Source organism: Lupinus angustifolius, chromosome LG15, assembly GCF_001865875.1.
Source record: "Lupinus angustifolius cultivar Tanjil chromosome LG15, LupAngTanjil_v1.0, whole genome shotgun sequence".
Classification (NCBI taxonomy): Eukaryota; Viridiplantae; Streptophyta; class Magnoliopsida; order Fabales; family Fabaceae; genus Lupinus; species Lupinus angustifolius.
The window spans coordinates 1,929,810-1,951,794 of record NC_032023.1 but is presented as its reverse complement, the minus strand read 5'-3'; the positions used below and the strand labels follow the sequence as shown (position 1 = coordinate 1,951,794).

Below are 21,985 nucleotides of genomic sequence, written 5' to 3'. Positions count from 1 at the left end.
GTCCCGCATTTCCTTTTCACTATAACATTGAGAAATCCTAAAGAATTCGTCGTAAGATAAAGCCGAAGTGATAATATTTTTTGCTTTTAAATTGTGTTGAACCTTTCTTTTCTCATCATCACTCCAAAGACTCTTTGGTTTTTCTTTGGTCTCTCCTTCCACTAAATGAAGTGGAATGTAGGATCCATTGACCAAGACCTCCCAAATATTCATGTCAAAGACCTCGATATAGATTCTCATTCAAACTTTCCAGTAGGCGTAACCCTGCCACTAAAAACCGGGGGACGATTGATGGATGCACCATCACTGCCAAAAAGGTTGGTAGAACCCATCGTGATATCCCTTGGATCAACAAAGTTAGCGGCCAAGCTAGCACTTTCATACTAGCTCTGGTACCACTTGTTTGGTACAATCAGAGTATAAACACACCTAGAGGGGGTGCATAGGTGGAGCGCTACAAAGTTACCACTTTTACCGGCTAATTTTACTTTCTAAAAAATACCAGTATAACCGATTATCAAAGTTTTTATTCGATCAAAGATAGTGATGTCTTAATCGATTAACGACAATCTTAATCGATTATCCTAGTAGTTCTACATATTCTTGAAAACAATTATTTTACAATCGATATCCCGTAAATTAGTTCTTTACTAGAACAGATCAATTTCACATAATGCCCCACGCAGTTATCAATAAAACTATACATTAAACAATTTAAAGAATGTAAATACGTAAAATAAATGAGAGAAGGGTAGAGAAGAAAAAGCTAGAGAATTTTATCATGGTTCGTTTGCGGGTCCACTTGCAAACTACGTACAGTCCTCCCGTCTGGTTTGAGAGATTTTTCTTCACTAGAAACTTTAATGTCAATTACAAACAAGCTTCCAATTTGACACTTCTACAAGCGCTCCTTTCTTAAACTCTAAGCCAAGCAATACGATTTGACCTTCTCTCACCTCTTTCAGATACCCCACCTACTCACGATTCTGTCATAGTTGATTCTTGCTTCTTTTCAAGACATTTGTATAAGCGGTGAACAACACTAATCAACCTAACTGCAACTAGGGTGATTCTTCTATCAAATGGTAACAAGAATGTTTAAATGTGATGCACTCACCAAGTACAATTTAATCACTCTAATGATCAGCTACAAAAACCTCACACAAGAATCTCACAAAGATACACAAAAATTAGTGAAAGACTATAAGGGTTTTTGTGTATGAAAATGTGTAACACTCTTTGAAAAAATTGTGAATCAAGTTCACTATTCTCTTTGAAAATCACTTAAGAACTTAACACTTTTTCACTTGAAAATTGTTGCAGAGAGTTTTTGTATGATATGAGTATGATCTAAAATTTTGAATGCCTAATTCTTACTCATGAGTTAAAATACAGCCTTATATATAAATCATATTTTAACTATCCTTAATCAATTATCTATACAGTTAATCAATTAACATATTTCAAAACAGTTTCAGTTCTATTGGATATTAATCATTAATCGATTACTAAGATACTTAATCGATTATCTAAAGTCAGAAAACTTAATAAAAAGTTTATGGAACATATTTAATTGATTAACTTCTTGAATAATCAATTAACCATGTGAAAAGTGAGTTTCTTGATGCAAGGTAAAATCTTCTATGAGATGTATGCATACATAAAGTGTGATTTCAAAATAAGTGATATTTTTATGCAATGAAATCATGTGTTATCAAATTAAGTGCATGAATACTACCTATCATGAATGGATGAAAGACTCTCTTAATTTAAGTTTTACTTAAATTTAACTTTGTGAGATTCTCATCCTTGGTTTACCTAACCTAGACTCAAACTAAACAATCATCTTAAAACTGTAAAAAGATATAAAGGAATTTCCTAATTCTATATGACCTTGAGTCTTCGGCTTGTTATTTGTTGAGTTGAATCAATCTTTAAGCTTTCCTCAAATCTTTGTCTTCATCAAAACTTCATAGGATAACATAATTGTAATCCTTGACTGCTGTTGCAAATAATGTACTTAATTTTTCACTAATTCTAACACATGTAACCCCATTTAATTTTTTTATTCAATCTTTTTGTATGGTAGAGTATGAATATTTTTCATACTAACAAAATGCATTTGTTTTTAATTTTATTTTCAGTTTTAATTCTTTTTTTGAACTTATGATTGGTTGAGTGATATATGCGTACTATTCTCTTTTAGAAGTGTTTTCTTTAATTGTTACTTTTATTTCTCACGTGATACATAAATCAATATATTTATGTTTTTTCTACATAATGTTTTGTTTATAAAAGTGTTTTTATATTTATAATTCTTGGAGTTAGTTTAGTCAAAGAGAGAATGAATAATGGATCTCCTATATTTTCTACATGTTAAAAACAAAGTTGTAACAACAACAATGAGATAAATATAACATTTCTTATTTGAGGGTGTTTATGTAATTTTATAAGTATACTTTTTCTTTCCTCTTTACTTTTTGCACAACCAAACAATAGGAGAGAAAAATTATAATTTCATTTCCTTCCTTTTTCTTTTAAACCAAATAACTAATTTTTCACCTCAATTTCCACTTTTTTTCATTCCATCAACCTTCTTTCCTTCTTTTTTGTTTTCTTCCATTTTCCTTTCTAAACCAAACAAAGTGTAAAAGATGAGCCAACCCCTACACTCAACTTGCACATCACCAACACAAAGATATACCTAATTTTCAAATCAGATAGAACTATAATATATATGTTAATTACATATAACTAAGTTTGAATCTGAATTTGCCATTCTACTAATTGGAAAATAAAAACTTACATTTTCTAAGTTTTAAGTTTAATTTAAATGTATTAGAGAACATTTAATTATATTATCTACCAATTTAAGTTTTCATAAAATAATAATATACAATTACTGGTTTTCCAACAAATCACATTTTAACCATTAAACTATATCCATTAAAATGTAACTATGGCATATAAATGTGTCTAGGTTCATGTTGAGTACTTGAATTCAACATCTATTCAGAAATTAATTTTTTTTAAAAGTCGTTAACAAATATTTTTTATTTTTTTGTTTGACAAATATTAGTATGTTAATATTTGTTATAGGCGAGATTCGAACCTTTAACCTCTTCACCTCTCCACCCTAACCATCAAACCATATTATAACTCTTTTTTTTTCTCCTTCAAATTTACTGTAAGTGAGAATCGAACCCACAACATCCTTCATTCAATTTCTTAAACTATTCACTCCCATCATTAACAAGTATTAATCGGATTCTAGTGGTAACACCCCAATTAGAAATTGTTGCAAATATAAAGATCTAATTATAAGTTTTTTCTTAAAGATAAAATTCACACAACAAGGGCCCAGTATATCTCTGACATTCTTAAATTTTTCATTGTGTTCAATTTTTGTTATGTTTATGAAAAGTCTTTGTTGGAATCTTTTTACCTAAAAAAGATTATTCTCTATTTATATGCTGGAGTGTCACCTAGGTCCAACAATACACATACTGTATAGAAATAAATTGCACTAATAGGAAAATCTCTAATATATAGAAAGTTTTAAATGTATAGATCCTCTTTATAGAAAAGTATATATTGTGATAAAGTTATAAACAAATTTGATCTATGAAGTATAGACCCTATAGAAATTGAAAAAAAATATGTTGTATATTTGTAATAGGTGATGTTATATTGTATCTTCTCAAAGCAATGACAACTCTAGGGTCAGAATCTCACCTTACTACAAACAAAACTCCTCCACAGGCGCAGGTCGAGATTGAATGTGTCAAATGTGATTCATGTGGCTTCACTGAGGAATGCACCCTTGCATATATCTCACGCCTACGCAATAGGTTTCATGGTCGATGGCTCTGTGGTCTATGTGTGGAAGCAGTGAAAGATGAGGTGACATCAACAATGTTATATATACATATTATTGTTACGTATTTTATCTCATATTTATACAATTTTTATTGTGCAATCATAATTTGGTTCAATTGATTTTATGTACCCTTGTTCATATTTTGTAGCCTTTTATTATGAATGTAAGATGTGTGGTGAAAAGTCTCTATTATTTTCTATAAAATTAATCACATGATGATAAAGTTGTTGTATTGATCGACTTTCTATCATCTTCATCTAAACATTTTGTATCATGATATCTTGAGGTTTGAGGATATTAAAACTAATTTATTGTCAAAAGAACAAATTCATCCCAAGGTCCATTTAGAGGGCTATATTGATGGTTTGGTAGTTAGATGTAGGAATCGAGAAAATGGATAGTAATATTAAGGCTTTCTTTGGTAGAGTGGAAATAGAAGAGAAAGAGAATAAAAGTAAAGAAGTCGATGAGAAATAGAATCTTTCTTTAATTTGGTTTAGGGGAGAGTTGAAAGAGAGAGAATGAAAATGAAGTGATGTTCAAGAAATTTCTTTCTCCTCCCTAGTGATGAGAAAATGGGAGGTGAAGAGAAACTAGAATCTGTTGTCCTAAACTGTGTCTAAAGCTATTTTCCGAACTAATGATATTGAAGTAAAAACAGAAAATAATATTTAATTTTTTAATTGATATGACATGTTTTCACTAATCTGATATATGGTTTGAGATATCATTTGAGATAGCAGATCCTTGTCCAGGAAGAATAAGTGAGCTAGAAAAAATCTACAAGAAATAAGTAGTTATTAAAATAAATTTGGTCATGATATTTCTACATATTATAAATAGATGATTAAGATTGATTTTGTTGCTTGTTATGATTTAATATATGTAAGTGTAAAAGTGAACATAAACAATTTTAATCATAGACACATTAGTTTTCATAACCAATATTATATTTGTTGCTCCCTTTCATAGTAAAGTTTGTTATAAACATGAATTCATGCATTTCTGTATTTTTCAACATCTCTAACAAAGAGTGTAATATCTAATATTTATACACAATTACGATATCATTTATAATATATGAATGTAATGATGAATAATGTAATAACAATTTATATTGTCAATGTATACATGTTTTCTCGTGGAAGTGAAACTGATGTGTGATTAGCACTTCTTATCTAGGTAAAAAGGTCAGAGAGACTCATCAGTACTGAAGAAGCATTGAACCGGCACACCAGGTTCTTTTCCGACTTCAGGTCAGCCACTTCTTCGAACAAAATAGAGCACCCGATTCGAGCTATGGGCAGGGTCCTTCGCCGGAGTCTAGACACTTCAAAGAGGCCCCTTCGATCTAACTCATTTGCATCAATGGCACCACTCAATGAGGGTCTAGCCCAACAATCCTTGGCTCGTTCAGAAAGTTGCTTCCCTTCTATCTCTGGGTGATGTATTTGAAGATAATTATAATAAATTGATAGTTTAAATATTAAAAATTTGATGATAGAACTTCCAAACTTATGACTTCATCATTGTACATAAATTGTATGTTATGACTGTTTTAATAGTTAATTACTTTGTAATTTTAGTTATCAAGTTTTTAAATTTTCATTTTTTACTTTTTTTTTTTGTTTGTAAATGACTTCTAAATCATGGTTGCAATGTAGCCCGATTTGCAGTTATAACCTAAGGTGTTTGTGGTTGTTGCCGCAACTAAAGCGTTATGGCAACAATCACATTGCGTAACACGGTTAACAATTTAAAACATGAAAAATTTGTTATAGAAAATGTGTATGTGCAAAAAGAGTCGGAACTATTATTTTCTTGATTCTCCATCTTTTGGGTAACAGTTTCATATGTTATTAAGGAAAATCTTATTTTTTTGTATGATTTTGATTAAGGAAGCTGGTTTAATCTTTTAATTCAATCAGAACAGCATACATTTTTTAACCATGGATATAGGTGACAAATATTTATCTATCAAGTATTAAATGCAACTATATTATCAATGGTTTGGATTCTAAACTTCTAGTTAAACTAAAACAACTCCCCTCAATTGATCTAAGAGCTTAGTAGTTTAGAAATCTAACAAATAGATATATCTCTAAGTTGTAAGTGTTTGTTTTATTTTCCAGTGTACCAAATAAATTATGTATTCATAGTATCCAAAAGAGTACCACATGGATGAAATCAAGATGGGTATCAAAATAAAGTGCATCAATCTAAACCATTGAACATGGTAAATAGTTGAAATTATTATATCTTAATGAATCTAACTCATACTTTGTTATTGATTCACCCACTTTAAAACAGCCATGCCCATCAAAATAAATATAAAGGCCACCTTGACTTATTAATCTTTTTCAAAAAGGGATTTTCCTATATTTAGTTTAAGAAAAAACCAGCCCAGGATTATATGGAATTGCTTGTAGGTTAAGCTGCAAATTGAAGCAACATACACTCTATCATACTCTCAGAACCACATTTTATGAGCATGTTTTAATATCAAACATTGTGGAAATAAGATTTTTGTTCCCACCTAATTTATTGGATATTTATTTAATAAGAACATTGAAGCCAACAACACTTAAAACCTCCTTGACATAACATTTGTGGGAGGGACAGTAACCATCCTAAAAGAATTAATTCATTACGAGATATTATTGGTAGTACAAAAAATAACACTTAAAATTTACGTATTCTAGAATTCATTTTGGTATAAAATTGTTGTTACCATAACTTGCAACAATTCTAAATGACACGAAAAAATATTTATTGGTTGAGTCATGACTATGTCACTCTCTTTAAAACGTTTCATGACATTGCCCAAAATGTGAAGAAAACTATTAACCACGCCGTCCCCAAGATAAAACAGCTCAGCTCTCCAATTCTTATTGCACTGTAAGAACCAATCTCGAATACACCCATCACAACAATATGGCCACCAATGCCAATTCTTGAAATGCCCAAATTATGACTACTTATGCCAATTCTATTTTCCCACAATATAACTGTCTGTGTTAGTTCTCGAAATTCCCACAATATGACTACCCGTGTCAATTCTATTTTCTCACAATCTGAATAGTTGTGCCAATTCTAGTGTCACAGAAAGAAAGAGAGAGAAATTTGCCGAAAATACGTCAACATAGATTATCGGGGATAAAGAAGAAGTCGAGTAAGAATATAATTAACTTGAGACAAGAAAAATATGAAGGGATGATGCTTCTACTTATAACATATATTTTTTTCAAGGTCCTCCACCATCCAACGTGAGACTTGTGATCTTTTTTCAAAATTCTTCCTATGTAGGACTTATGATATTATTTGATTTCACACCCAAAAGTTCTCACTAATGACCTCCAACAAATCAACTTCCAACAAGATTTTCTCTCTTATGAATAAAAATTGCATTCCAACATCCTCAGGTGCAGAATTAGCCAAAGTTTTACTCCTTGAGCTAATGGTAGTTCACTTCCATAATTGATGGTACTGCCAAGAACATCAATTATAATTTCGTTAGAGACATACAGATAGAACATATATACATTATTACATGGCTTATAAGTTATAACTGAGGTTCAATGCAACATCTTAAATTCAAGTATTCAACTCAGACTTACCAATTTCAGCTCCATTTGTTGGTATGTTCACATTCACTATACCACAATCAGTACCTCGTGGTGTACATGTTACTTTGTTGGGTTTATTCAAATGTGAAGTCATATATTGAATATGAGGGAATAAGTGAAAGAATTTATAAGTAGAAAAATCATATGAAATTAATGACTTATAGTTTTGATTTAAGACATGATGTCTCACTTGTGATTCTTCACTATTCTCATACTCCAATAACAATGGAACTCCTCCCAAGTTACTGGAGTCACTGTTTCAAATTGCAAACTGCATAACGTGACGTGGCTGCAATATAAACTAAAAATTATTATTTTAAGTTATGATTCAAAGAGTTTGTTTGTTTGATGACACAAGTAAACTAAAAATAATAAAGAGAGTTGAGATTGAACTTCACACTTACTATTTGTACACACCTGATTTTTAAAGCAATTCATTTAGTAATGATTATTCCATACAATAACTTCAAAATTACTAAAAGATAATGTCATAGTCAATTTAGCAACTTATGCAAGAAAGACATAGTCTAATGACTTCGTTACGTAAAAATAAGCAATATGGCTTACAAAATCACGTTCCTATGTCTAGTTATGCAAGCATGTAAGTTGAGTAAAAATGCAACACCTCAATTGTACTAGCCGCCTATGTTTTGATCTATACTAACACTTTACCAAAAGTAGATTTATGTCTAATAACAACAACGATAAAATTCAGTTTTATGAACATTCAAACATATCTCTATGTCTAGTAACACATGTTATTCAGTTTGAGAGTTATAAAATCACAACATTAGTTTTATGTTTAGATACCAAAAACTGAAGTGCATGAAATGACAAATAATACAAGTCTATGTCATGCAAATGTATTATTTGCTGAATTATGTAAGTTCAAAATAATGAAGAAAAAATCAAAGCAACTTATTCTAATATCATGCAATAAGATGAACAAACTTAAAGCAAGTATAAAGTAAATACACAACTCAAATATAATCAAAACTTCATGAATAAATGGTGAATCACTTTATATACATCAAGGTCTTTTAAATTCAATCCAAATAAGAGTTTTAGCTACTCATGTTCACAAGATGTAACTAAGATAGAGATAAAACACAACTTATGGAGTGGTAGAACCATACACAAATGAGCATAAATTAACTCCTCTATACTTACCCTTCGATCCCATACTAAAACGAACTAAGCTATCTTAGACACTCAGAAAAGAGGTATTACCAATTATTATTACAAAGTGTATATATCATGGTTCGAGTTGGAAGTCCTTAAAGAGTATTCTAGTACTGTCCTATGCGCTTATCGCATCTCTAGCTAGCTTATGGCGACCTTTCAATGCACCCACTTGCACTGGGCGTACCTTCATGTGCTCAGCGCAGACGAAATAGTGGCAAAATGCTGATTTTTGGTATTGTGTGCGCTCAGCGCGAAAACCTGCACTCAACGCAGTGAGTTTTTCTCATTTCGACGATCTGAACGTTCATATTGAAGCCCCATCAGTTAGAAACAACATATCAAACTTTCCGCTCGATCCAACGTAAATGAAGGAGTTATCACAATTTTACTCTAGCATGTCATGGATGAATTCTTGTTTTTTGTCTAGAATTTCTTCTTTTGCAATTATTCCTCTGGATTAAGACTACAAAACACTCTAGAGGTGACATTTGACCATTTAAACAAGTTTTAATCTTACATAAGTATAATTTCATTAATTTGAGTTGATTAAGTATTTAAAGTGCCATAAAGAGAGTGTATAAAATATGATCATTTTGGCACTTATCACGGTGAACGTCGCAACTGCATCACACCATAATTTGCTTTGGCACCGAATCACAAGGATGCGATTGCATCATTACCGCATTGATATCAAAAATATTTTTTTACTTACAAAATAATTCATACCAGAATGACCACAATCTGCATTGTAACGACCACAATGACTGTAATCACAATAACCACAACCACAAATTTAAAACACAAGTTGGAGGCTCCCCAATCACAATATGATACAGTATATTGAAAGTCATGATTGCAGGGTATACTAATATTTATACAACAAGAAATCACCACAAATCTTCCTTAACCACTTAACTCTAGCAAGCATTTGCTAAATCTTTCATTAACTCTTTGCTAGATCAATTATCAAAATATATTTTAACAGTTTTGGCACAACAACAATTATCAAAGGAGATTTTGGAGCGTCAATACAACACTTCTGTTGCTATGAATTTCCTGATTCCTAAAGAAGAACACCCATTTCCAAGTCTTACCTCACTAGGTAGTCCACGTTACATCTCGATCTATATAATTGGGATTTTATTACCTAAGTAAGACGAAGTTAGAATCTCTTTAAAGAAGCTTCCAACTTCTGCTGCAACTTCTTTTAATTGTATAGTACTAGTGTTCTAAAACCAAACCAATTTGGGAAATGAAGATGAGGGAGGTTTAAGTAATAACATGAAAATAAAGCAAACAAAAGCTACAAGCTATGAAGTATTGGCAAAACAAGTGGATGTGACATAAATGTTACTAATTGATTAAACTCATAAGATTTCTACAGACACAAGTGTAGACTTACCACACAACACAGTTACCATAAACTAATGCAATGCAAGCATTCTATCCTGATGCACAATGGAGATGAACATGTTATAATTATAATAGCAGAAATAGAGAGGCAACAAAAAGTAAATCATATGATGCAGATCAAACAATATATGAAAAAAGTTTCAAGATAACTATATGCAAATATATTTTGACATCCATCAAATTATTTTAAATGAGAACTATTCTTTAGTGTGGTGTTGAGTGGTTGGCCAGTCAATAGCATAGTCGGGAAAAAGACCTTCTTAAAGTGTTTGATCTGAGCTTGGACCCACTGGCGGAGGTACATGAAAAGGTGCTCCAACGATCAAGTCACTATATGAATCAGGTGAGAGGTTAGAGAGAATATAGAGCAATTGATAAGAATTCAAGATATGAGAATAAAGATGGTTCCTTCTGGGGTGATTCCTCTATTTATAGTGGAGGAATGCATGGAATATTTCCTGGCAGATGCTGCTGGCATGGCTGACCGTTTGGGCTTTTCGATTGGTCCTAGACAAGTAGAGGGCTGCATTTACCATGTCATGCAACTCTAGTATGGTCGTACTTTGTGAATAGTTGAATTACAGGTGGCATGCATCAAATGTTTGTTGCAAGCGATGTTGCCATCCTGTATTGGCAGTGTGACAAGTGATTGGTAGAGATATAGTCCCATATTGGCCCGTCATTAGTTTTATGTTTAGATACCAAAAACTGAAGTGCATGAAATGACAAATAATACAAGTCTATGTCATGCAAATGTATTATTTGCTGAATTATGTAAGTTCAAAATAATGAAGAAAAAATCAAAGCAACTTATTCTAATATCATGCAATAAGATGAACAAACTTAAAGCAAGTATAAAGTAAATACACAACTCAAATATAATCAAAACTTCATGAATAAATGGTGAATCACTTTATATACATCAAGGTCTTTTAAATTCAATCCAAATAAGAGTTTTAGCTACTCATGTTCACAAGATGTAACTAAGATAGAGATAAAACACAACTTATGGAGTGGTAGAACCATACACAAATGAGCATAAATTAACTCCTCTATACTTACCCTTCGATCCCATACTAAAACGAACTAAGCTATCTTAGACACTCAGAAAAGAGGTATTACCAATTATTATTACAAAGTGTATATATCATGGTTCGAGTTGGAAGTCCTTAAAGAGTATTCTAGTACTGTCCTATGCGCTTATCGCATCTCTAGCTAGCTTATGGCGACCTTTCAATGCACCCACTTGCACTGGGCGTACCTTCATGTGCTCAGCGCAGACGAAATAGTGGCAAAATGCTGATTTTTGGTATTGTGTGCGCTCAGCGCGAAAACCTGCACTCAACGCAGTGAGTTTTTCTCATTTCGACGATCTGAACGTTCATATTGAAGCCCCATCAGTTAGAAACAACATATCAAACTTTCCGCTCGATCCAACGTAAATGAAGGAGTTATCACAATTTTACTCTAGCATGTCATGGATGAATTCTTGTTTTTTGTCTAGAATTTCTTCTTTTGCAATTATTCCTCTGGATTAAGACTACAAAACACTCTAGAGGTGACATTTGACCATTTAAACAAGTTTTAATCTTACATAAGTATAATTTCATTAATTTGAGTTGATTAAGTATTTAAAGTGCCATAAAGAGAGTGTATAAAATATGATCATTTTGGCACTTATCACGGTGAACGTCGCAACTGCATCACACCATAATTTGCTTTGGCACCGAATCACAAGGATGCGATTGCATCATTACCGCATTGATATCAAAAATATTTTTTTACTTACAAAATAATTCATACCAGAATGACCACAATCTGCATTGTAACGACCACAATGACTGTAATCACAATAACCACAACCACAAATTTAAAACACAAGTTGGAGGCTCCCCAATCACAATATGATACAGTATATTGAAAGTCATGATTGCAGGGTATACTAATATTTATACAACAAGAAATCACCACAAATCTTCCTTAACCACTTAACTCTAGCAAGCATTTGCTAAATCTTTCATTAACTCTTTGCTAGATCAATTATCAAAATATATTTTAACAGTTTTGGCACAACAACAATTATCAAAGGAGATTTTGGAGCGTCAATACAACACTTCTGTTGCTATGAATTTCCTGATTCCTAAAGAAGAACACCCATTTCCAAGTCTTACCTCACTAGGTAGTCCACGTTACATCTCGATCTATATAATTGGGATTTTATTACCTAAGTAAGACGAAGTTAGAATCTCTTTAAAGAAGCTTCCAACTTCTGCTGCAACTTCTTTTAATTGTATAGTACTAGTGTTCTAAAACCAAACCAATTTGGGAAATGAAGATGAGGGAGGTTTAAGTAATAACATGAAAATAAAGCAAACAAAAGCTACAAGCTATGAAGTATTGGCAAAACAAGTGGATGTGACATAAATGTTACTAATTGATTAAACTCATAAGATTTCTACAGACACAAGTGTAGACTTACCACACAACACAGTTACCATAAACTAATGCAATGCAAGCATTCTATCCTGATGCACAATGGAGATGAACATGTTATAATTATAATAGCAGAAATAGAGAGGCAACAAAAAGTAAATCATATGATGCAGATCAAACAATATATGAAAAAAGTTTCAAGATAACTATATGCAAATATATTTTGACATCCATCAAATTATTTTAAATGAGAACTATTCTTTAGTGTGGTGTTGAGTGGTTGGCCAGTCAATAGCATAGTCGGGAAAAAGACCTTCTTAAAGTGTTTGATCTGAGCTTGGACCCACTGGCGGAGGTACATGAAAAGGTGCTCCAACGATCAAGTCACTATATGAATCAGGTGAGAGGTTAGAGAGAATATAGAGCAATTGATAAGAATTCAAGATATGAGAATAAAGATGGTTCCTTCTGGGGTGATTCCTCTATTTATAGTGGAGGAATGCATGGAATATTTCCTGGCAGATGCTGCTGGCATGGCTGACCGTTTGGGCTTTTCGATTGGTCCTAGACAAGTAGAGGGCTGCATTTACCATGTCATGCAACTCTAGTATGGTCGTACTTTGTGAATAGTTGAATTACAGGTGGCATGCATCAAATGTTTGTTGCAAGCGATGTTGCCATCCTGTATTGGCAGTGTGACAAGTGATTGGTAGAGATATAGTCCCATATTGGCCCGTACAATGGTGTTTGGTCAACCATGTACCTCCTGGTGTTATCCAGTTGATCGAATCATAACATGATTTCTAGTGAAGTATTCGGTCTTCGGTTAACTGGAATGAAACAATTATCCCAAGTCTATTAGTATGGCCAATTGGGTGTGCTAGTAGACTTCAATCTTTCTAGATGTGGTCTGATTGAGGTTTGGGCGATCAAGATCGGGGATGACGTATGAACGCCATGTCTGAACATCTATTGGCTTTCCGTGTCTGCTAAGGTTCAGGGCTCTACATGTGAGTCACCATGAGGGCTTCCGACTTTATGACATGTGGTTGGTCGGGTGCATCTCAACCATTGTTCTGTTTGTAGAATGGGAGCACATTAATGACACATGGTCTGGATGTTTGTCTTTTTGACGTATTAGCCATCTTTTCAGTGTCTCATTCATCATTCGGCCTTGATTTTCATGCCGACCATTAGAGGAGTACTTGAGAGTTCTTGGGCTGTCAATATGGAATTCGGCTAGCCTCTTGATCTCCCATCGCACAGATCTCGGTGTCCACCATTGGGTGAGTACTCTAGTATTTTTGGACGACTAAGATGTGTGTATGAGGTTGGGCTTAAGGAAGGCCCTCTCGAACCTCCCTTATAAATAGGAGGGTCATCTCTTCAATTTATTTATCTTTGCCTCCACTCAAGATATGTCTTATTGTCAGAATCCATTTACTGCCATTATACCTTCGAGTCTTTTCCTTATCCAAACTTATAGGTAACTTTATCTTTCCTTTATTCATATTATCATGGTGATTTTTTCCAGGGATGAGTCTAATGACAGTAGTGCCAAGATCTTGTCCGGACCTCCACCATACTTCTCCGCTTCATCCTCTCGATGTCATAAGCAAAAGGGCCCCACTTTTGTTCTAAAAAAATGTTGGGTGGTTGGTAAGGACTCTTTGAGCTTATCATTGTCTACCTTTAGCTTTAAGTTCAACCAGAGGGGTCAGACGGTTAGGAGACCTAATGAGCCAGTAGGTCGGGTGGTTCCATGAAAGGAGTGGTTGATGGTCTTAGCCGATCTCTTATCTTCTGATTATGACGATTCCTCTAGTGATAGGTCAACAACGGGGAAATGATTTGTTGAGCGCCACGATTGGGTTGATCGAGAGGTCCTGGGCACGAAGAGTGCATTCTCCTACAATACTCACCCCAACGTGCACTTTGTGAGTGGGAGGCAGAAGGGCAAGTTTATTGTGAAAGTCCGAGGAGGGATGAGTGGGTCTGCCTTAATCTAATAGAGGAGAATGAAGATCCCATAGCTTTTACATGTATGAGATATACTCTCGGAAGATCGGTCTTCGTCTCCCCTTAGATGGATGGTGCACTTTTGTCCTTGGTCATCTTCAGGTGGCTCATTCTCAACTGCATTCGAATGCTTGGAGGTTTATCCGGGTCTTAACCCTTTTCTTCCAAGTCCAGTGGTTTCATTGCATAATATAGTTATTCTTCTAGATGTTCCGTGAAGCACACAACACCAACACATACGAATAGATGGATGGTCGCTGGGGGTGGATGTGCCTCTAGGCGAAGAATGGGTGGGCATTGTTTACTCCATTCGAGTCTTCCATCAAGATCTAGAATGATAGGTTTTACTAGGTTGAAGTGTGGGGAAACGACCAACGATGGGTGTACAGGCAATCTGGGGAAAATTGATTTCCCTTTACTTGGAATGGAAACCATCACTAAAAGAATTATCGGTCTTAAATCTTCGAGGAGAATGCCTTCACTGCTCGGGATTTGGAAGTAGTTGTCGAGATCAAGTAGTGGATCGAGGCGAATACCCTATTACCCTGCACCTATTTGTATAGGGAACACATCCTTTATTATGAATGTGGGTAGGTCTTACATGCTATTTGTTTTATTTTCTTTTATGTATCTTTGCTTGATTTTCTGAAATGTTTTGTTTTCTATTTATAGTCGAGATGAGCGGGTGTAAGAACATGCACCGCATGTCAAGGGCTATGACCTTGAGGATCAGGGATGGAGCTTCAGCCTTGAAGTGTCCAAGAATGGATTCTCTAGCCTCTTCATATGGTCAAACGAACATGACACCTTCTTCTTCTCAACAAGCTTCCGAGCTTCCTACACCTCCTCTTGACGAATATACAAGTGTGACTGTTCATCTTCCTCCTCCGACTATAGAGGACTGAACCATGTCTCCTCTTCTTCCCCGACCAGTTGTAGAAGGGCCAACTCAGTTGTCCCTATTCCTTCATCTACTGTAGAAGTTCCAATTAAGCTTTTGATTAACACTCTTGCTTCCCCATCTGCTCTGCCCACAACCGAACGCCACATGCATGAGAATGGGACCTCTTCTAGATCCTTCTCCACTAGCCTATCTTTTATTGATTATGTGGTTTATCAGGTGGTGGATCAGAACATATTCTCCCTGACGACAAGTGAGATGTTTGATGGGATTGCCATGTTGAATCGGCTGAAGCACATAAAGTTGTCGACAGGGTTGAGAATGCAACAAAGAAGGCCCTCCGAGATTGCAATGATTTCAAGTTATAGGGTTTGCAAGATGCTCATGCCATTGAGCTGAAACAACTAGAGGACTAGCTATTGGCATGATGGTGCAAAAAGGGTCGCCAATGCCACGAAGAAGGAACTAGAAGTGATGACTGTCTAGGCTGATGAAGCGGATTCAGAGATTCCCTAGTTGGGTTCTAATTTGAAGGTGGCAGAGGTCGATGCTCAGAGGCTTAGAGCTGCATTACACACAATTTGCATGATATTAGGGAGTTGGAGAATGAGTTGGAAGCTATGAGAGCCAAGATGTTGGTCCTAGAAGATGATAAGATGACTCTGGCCAAGGAGAAAGAGGGTTTAACAGTTGAGAAGTTTGAATTGGCCGACTTTGTTGGGCCTCCTAGGATAATGTCGTGGGGTAGGTCCGTCTGGTTCATCCGGATGATGAACTTTACTGGATGAACATCAACAACTATGTTGAGGGGGTGAGCTCTACCTTGAGGAGGATGATGATAAAAATTTCAAGTTACCTTTCCCCAACAAAGATATATAGGAATAGGATATCTCGACCTATGTGCCTTTGTAATAGAGAGAACTTGTATTTTTGGCCTTAGTGCCTTTATGAATGAGATATCATTTATTAAATTTGCTCTATCTTAGTGTTGACCCTTTGCATATTAAATCATCAAGTAATAATGCTCAGCCAATTGAAGGCTAACAACTTCTAAGCATAGGTAATAAAATCTGAATATTGCAGTTTGAACAGTGAATGTTTGGCTGGTGGTGAAACTTGATGAGTACTTATGAATCTCGAAGATAATAATTGAAGTTGGATAGATTTGACGAGTGATTGTATGAAGCCAAAAACTCAGACAATGCCTAATTTAATTAATTTCAAATATAGTAGAAAACACACATGACGAACTCAGAAACATGATGAAGTGGATGTTATCTGTGACCAAAGAGGGAAATAGTAATTGCAGGCCAAGGATGACGTGGTTCATGCCTTGGGGGATCATTGTTGACCACTACCAAAGGGGACATGGTCGATGCCTTTAAGGGGTAAATGTGATCGTTGACCAAGGGAGAAATGATCAAGCAGCTCTGGCGTGTTCATACTTTGTGAATAATTGACTTATAGTCTGTAGTAGGCTTAGCAACCGTAACTTGGGCATATCCTTGTCGTACAGCAGGAAGTTATGTGAGAGTTGCAAGTGGCATGTAGCAAATGTTTGTTTCAGGGGGCATGGCATTCTTGTATTGGTAGTACAACAAGTGGTTGGCAAAGATATGTTCCATGTATTGGCCCGTAGATGGTGTCTGGTCAACCACTTACCTCCCAGTGTTGTCCGGCTGATTTGATCATAACATGATGTCTAGTGAAGTATTCGATCTGTAACGAGAGGCATATCCCGACCAAGACATGGAATCATTTTATCTGGATGGAACAAGAACTTTAATGACACTAGTAGGTAGTGACATATTTGAAAGACAAAGAGTTAAAGTAGAAAGTCCAATTCCAAAGTTTATGCATTCTATGAAGAGCATTGAACGAGTAACAAGTTAGATTGCTAGAATATGTCACAAGATGGAAATGCTTTGTAAAAGGACAAAGATTGTATAAAGTGAGCCAAAAATCCTCATGAATAAGAAAATATAAAAGCTTTAATGAATTGAGTATAATGTAAACTTTTAATCTAAGGAAATTTATAAAACAAAATGATTCTTACATAAGTGTATCAGACTTTGTTTAGTTCAATGTTTGATAAAAAATTGATTCTAACCAGTTAGCTCCTTACAAAAGAAATTCAAAACATATAAACTTTTGAGATCAATTTCTGATTTTATATTGAATCGAGTTGGTTGTGCAATTCCTTCTTATTTTCAATTTAATTATCTTTATCTAATTAACGAAGCTCCTTTTTTCAATTTATGTAATTGTATTCTCTTCCTCTCTCTTAGCACTTGTCGCCAATTGAAGCCATCATTTTACCAATTATTATTGAAAAATTGTTTTTAGGTTTCTTTTTTTGGTGTACAAAATAAGTAGAAATTCTAGTTAAAACACCAAAATGCTAGTAAACTTTTATTCACAATTTCACTTTGTTGAGGTCTTTTCTATTTTTTAATTGCACTCACTTTTGTGTTCAAATTAAAAGAAGAAGAAACAGAGAAAACTTGGGGGGAAATGTTGTTTTGTGCTCCTTCTGATGAGTTTAACCTGAAATTTGTATATATGAGAATGTTGACTGGTTTTGATAAATATATTGATATTATTTATAATAGTTTTACTGGGTAAAGACAACAAAACAAAGAAAATAAACATCCCTTGGCTGCATCGTTTCTAAAATTGCTAAAGAAAAAATACATAATCTTCTACTTGTCCAACTAATAATAATGTTATGATGTGTTGGTTACAAGTTCAAATAAGTATATCACTTGCTTGACCAAGTAAAAGCAATCGGGCTCTTAACTTGGTGTTGTGAATTGCTCCATGTGATGCTACCAAATGCAGCCTTTATAGCAACATCTTTCTTAGACACAAATGTCACAGTGTACCTTTTCTTTTCAAGTACTTTCCCAAACACAAGCTCAGAAGGTTTCACAATTATATTGACTGTCAATGGCCCATCGACTGCCACATTATAGACCGAATTGGCATCACCAACATTCGTCAAGGTACGTGTGTAGCGGGCAACCCTCTTATTACTTCCAAATGAGATTGAGAATGATGGATAATTGAGTTGGCCAGGGTCAGAGAATTTCCTAGAACAATTGACATTAGGGTTCTGAGCAATTGTTTTAACATGCTCTAGGGTGTAGTTCAATGAGCACAAGAATGTGACGTAGTCATTGGCTGATGCATCATAGACAAGGCCAGGAGAAAGTGCTTTCTGTGGGTCGACATGGCCGGCGCCATGAGCCCATGGAGTGGAAACGGCTCCTACTGAGGCTTCATGGAGTGTGGTGTTTGTGTTGTCAAGGGTATATGCTGTTGTCATTATGGCAGATTTGATTGCACTAGGACTCCATTTTGGATGTGCTGCCTTTATCAATGCAGCCAAACCACTAATGTGTGGACAAGACATAGATGTACCTGCAATAAACCCAAAACACACCAGACACAATCAATAAAAATAAAACCAAAAATCACGATCATAGAATTATGTCTCACAATGTTCAAGTAAAGTAATAAACAAACCAATAGAATGTATGAACTAATATTTGATTTCTTACATCATCTCCCATATGTTGACTCACTCAATGATAATTAAGAAAAATCAGTAATAATAGTGAAGGTTTAAGATTTTTAATTTATATATTTTCATTGGTGCATGACAACTTATGCACATAATTTGGGATACCATATCTCTATTAAAGTTAGTTACATGGTATGCAATCCCAGTTTTGGTGCAGAATATGCAGAATTGGATATGCAATGAAAGATAATACAATACCTGAGATAATATTGAAGGGTGATGTGGGAGTGTCCGTAAGCAATGTAGAGGGCTTGACAACACCAGTCCACCCAGCCAAGATATTAACCCCAGGACCAATAATATCTGGTTTCAGAATCTGAGGCGTCACAGTATTTGGCCCTCTTGAACTAAATGCCGCCACCACTGGCGCCGGCTTAACATCCAAAACTGTCCCACCAAAACTCAAAACCACTGTCGGGTTTGGATCTGACCCAACATACTCCCTAATCGTATCTCCATCTTTTTTCCCGACTGCCACAGCCGGCAACACGTGTTTGTCCGCAATAGACTCCTCCCCACTATCTGCCGTGTTCGCTAATATCATACCAACCCCACCAGCTTTCTTAACAATTTCTCCTTTTGCCACTCGTCCATTACTTCCCCTGTCACAAACCATCACCTTCCCATTAACCAACTTTGGGTCAAGTGAACCAGCCGTACATAAGCTACTTGACTTGTTATAAACCAAACTCACCGGTTTATTCCCAATTCCTTTCCCGCTATAAAGTGAAACACCAGTTAACTGCTTTTTATTCCCAAGAACCGCGTAAGCCGGAAAATTCCGGTCCAAGGTCCCAGCCCCAACAGTCGTAATCCAAGGTGCCACATTGGAAACTGATTCTGGTGTGGGACCACTGTTCCCAGCAGAGGCCGACACAAATATCCCTTTCTTTATGGCAGCGAAAGCTCCAATCGCGACTGCATCGCTAAAATAAGGAGCTGAAGTGCCACCGAGAGAGAGAGATAATACATCAACGCCATCTTCGATAGCACGTTGCATGCCAGCGAGGATGTCAGATGAGAAACAACCATCTGCCCAACAAACCTTATAGGCAGCTACACGTGCTTGTGGGGCAATACCACGAGCAATGCCGCTGGCATAACCAAAAAAGCTAGCATTAGTCACGTAGGACCCAGCAGCAGTGCTTGCAGTATGGGTCCCATGACCTTCCGTATCTCTTGGGGATTTAATTATTGTCTCACTGCCTTCATCATTCTTATTTTTCATTGCCATGGAGAAGCCTTTAGAGAAGCTTCTGGCACCAATGAGCTTCTTGTTACACAAAGAGGAAGCAAAATCTTTTCCGCTTTCACATTCTCCACGCCACCGTTTAGGAATAGCCGGGAATCCAGTATCATTGAAGCTTTTAGATTCTGGCCATACTCCGGTGTCGAGAACTCCTATGATGACATCATATAAACTCTTGTTGAGGGTTTCATTAACAAGTCCTTTGGGTAGACCTGAGTGTGTTTGGAGTCCTAAGAACTCAGGGGTACGAGTGGTGTGGAGTTGATAAAGAGTGTCCTGGTAGATTCCGATGACATAATCGGATTTGAGAAGTTCATCGACTTGTTGAGAAGTGAGGGAGGCGGCGAAACCATTGTATGCGGTGGTGTAGGTGTAGAGTAAGGGGTTGGAGTTGGAATTGGAGTCGAAGTCGGTGGTGGAGAGAGAAGAAAGAGAAGAGAGAGTGGCAGTGTACCATTCATGATAGGTTGAATAGATGTCGGGTTTGTTTTGATGTTTGATGTGAACAATGTAGGTACTTTTAGAATCTAAGGATATTGTAGAAGACAAAGACAATACTGATAGAATGATGAGAACAAAAAATGGAGACATGGTATTGGAAATAAAACTCATAGGAGAAAGTTTGAGAATGGAATGGGGATACAGAAGAGTGGAAAGGCGGTTATCTGTTTATAATGAAAAAAGATGGGCAGTCTACAGTGAAGTATTGAAGAATCCAACACTCATACTATAGAATGACACGTATATAGGGGTCCAAATTTGTTATTATTTTTTAACTAAATAAATTTAATTTTTTAAAAGTTATATCTTTCCTCATATTCTAGCACTGGATTAATAATTGATTTTTTTATTTCCTTCATTTACTTTTCTATCATTCTACAAGTGTATGAGTCAAACTAGTTTATTTTTACTATATAAAATCAAAATATAATATAATTATCATATAATCATGTATAACCAACAACATGTTAATTGTTATTCTCACCTTAAATTTAACATTATAATAAATAAATAAAATAGTATAATATAAAGCACAACCCAATATAAAAAATATAATATAAAGTACACATAACACGAAAATATATAATATAAAATACACAAAATATAGAAAATATAATATAAAGTACACTCAAAACAAAAACAAAATATTATATTACTTCAAAATAAAATATATAAAAAAATTGAATATTTATACCGTAAAATAAAAATATGGGTCGGCAGACATGAAGTGTGAGCTGCACATTAGTATATGTAAAATTTAAAATCATGTAATAACACTTCAAACCTTGAACATAATAGATATGACATGATGACCCACTGAATTTTTTTAATAATTCAATTTTATATAAAAAATAATATTAGTTACATTTATAAAATTATTATATGTATTATTAATATAATTTAATTAGTTAAAATAGTCGTTGAATAAGTGTACAATGTTTAAGGTAGGCAGTTGCTGATCATATCATGTTATTATTGGAAAACTAAATACGTTTCCTTGTTTTTAATAAATACATTAATTAAAAATATAAATTTAATACTTTATATTATTTAAAGAATATAATATTCATGTAATATCATAGTAAAATTCTTGTATGATCTGTCTATTAGTAATATGTATTAATTTTATTTAAGATGGATGATGAATTTAGACATACAATTTGAATGATGAATTTAGACATATAATTCATAT

General features: G+C 34.7%; 2 protein-coding genes across 2 annotated transcripts; one reads left to right on the top strand and one right to left on the bottom strand.

Annotated features, from left to right (window-relative positions):
- On the top strand, positions 3,637-5,338 carry LOC109327928. Its single transcript, XM_019561105.1, has 2 exons — positions 3,637-3,903; positions 5,063-5,338. The coding sequence occupies exons 1-2, from the start codon at positions 3,709-3,711 to the stop codon at positions 5,324-5,326; spliced, it is 459 nt and encodes a 152-aa protein (XP_019416650.1). The 5' UTR covers positions 3,637-3,708; the 3' UTR covers positions 5,327-5,338.
- Positions 18,131-20,907, bottom strand: LOC109327601 (subtilisin-like protease SBT1.8). The gene is made up of 2 exons (XM_019560776.1): positions 19,242-20,907; positions 18,131-18,880 (listed from the first exon to the last, which is right to left on the bottom strand). Exons 1-2 carry the CDS (start codon positions 20,902-20,904, stop codon positions 18,219-18,221), a joined length of 2,325 nt encoding a protein of 774 aa, XP_019416321.1. The 5' UTR covers positions 20,905-20,907; the 3' UTR covers positions 18,131-18,218.

Bases quoted from the DNA above. Each gene is read 5' to 3' on its own strand.
- LOC109327601 (XM_019560776.1), bottom strand. From the start codon at position 20,904: ATGAGTTTTATTTCCAATACCATGTCTCCATTTTTTGTTCTCATCATT. The intron at 18,881-19,241 runs GTATTGTATTAT...GGTTTATTGCAG, and splicing joins ACCCTTCAATATTATCTCAG to GTACATCTATGTCTTGTCCA.
- LOC109327928 (XM_019561105.1), top strand. From the start codon at position 3,709: ATGACAACTCTAGGGTCAGAATCTCACCTTACTACAAACAAAACTCCT. The intron at 3,904-5,062 runs GTGACATCAACA...CTTCTTATCTAG, and splicing joins TGGAAGCAGTGAAAGATGAG to GTAAAAAGGTCAGAGAGACT.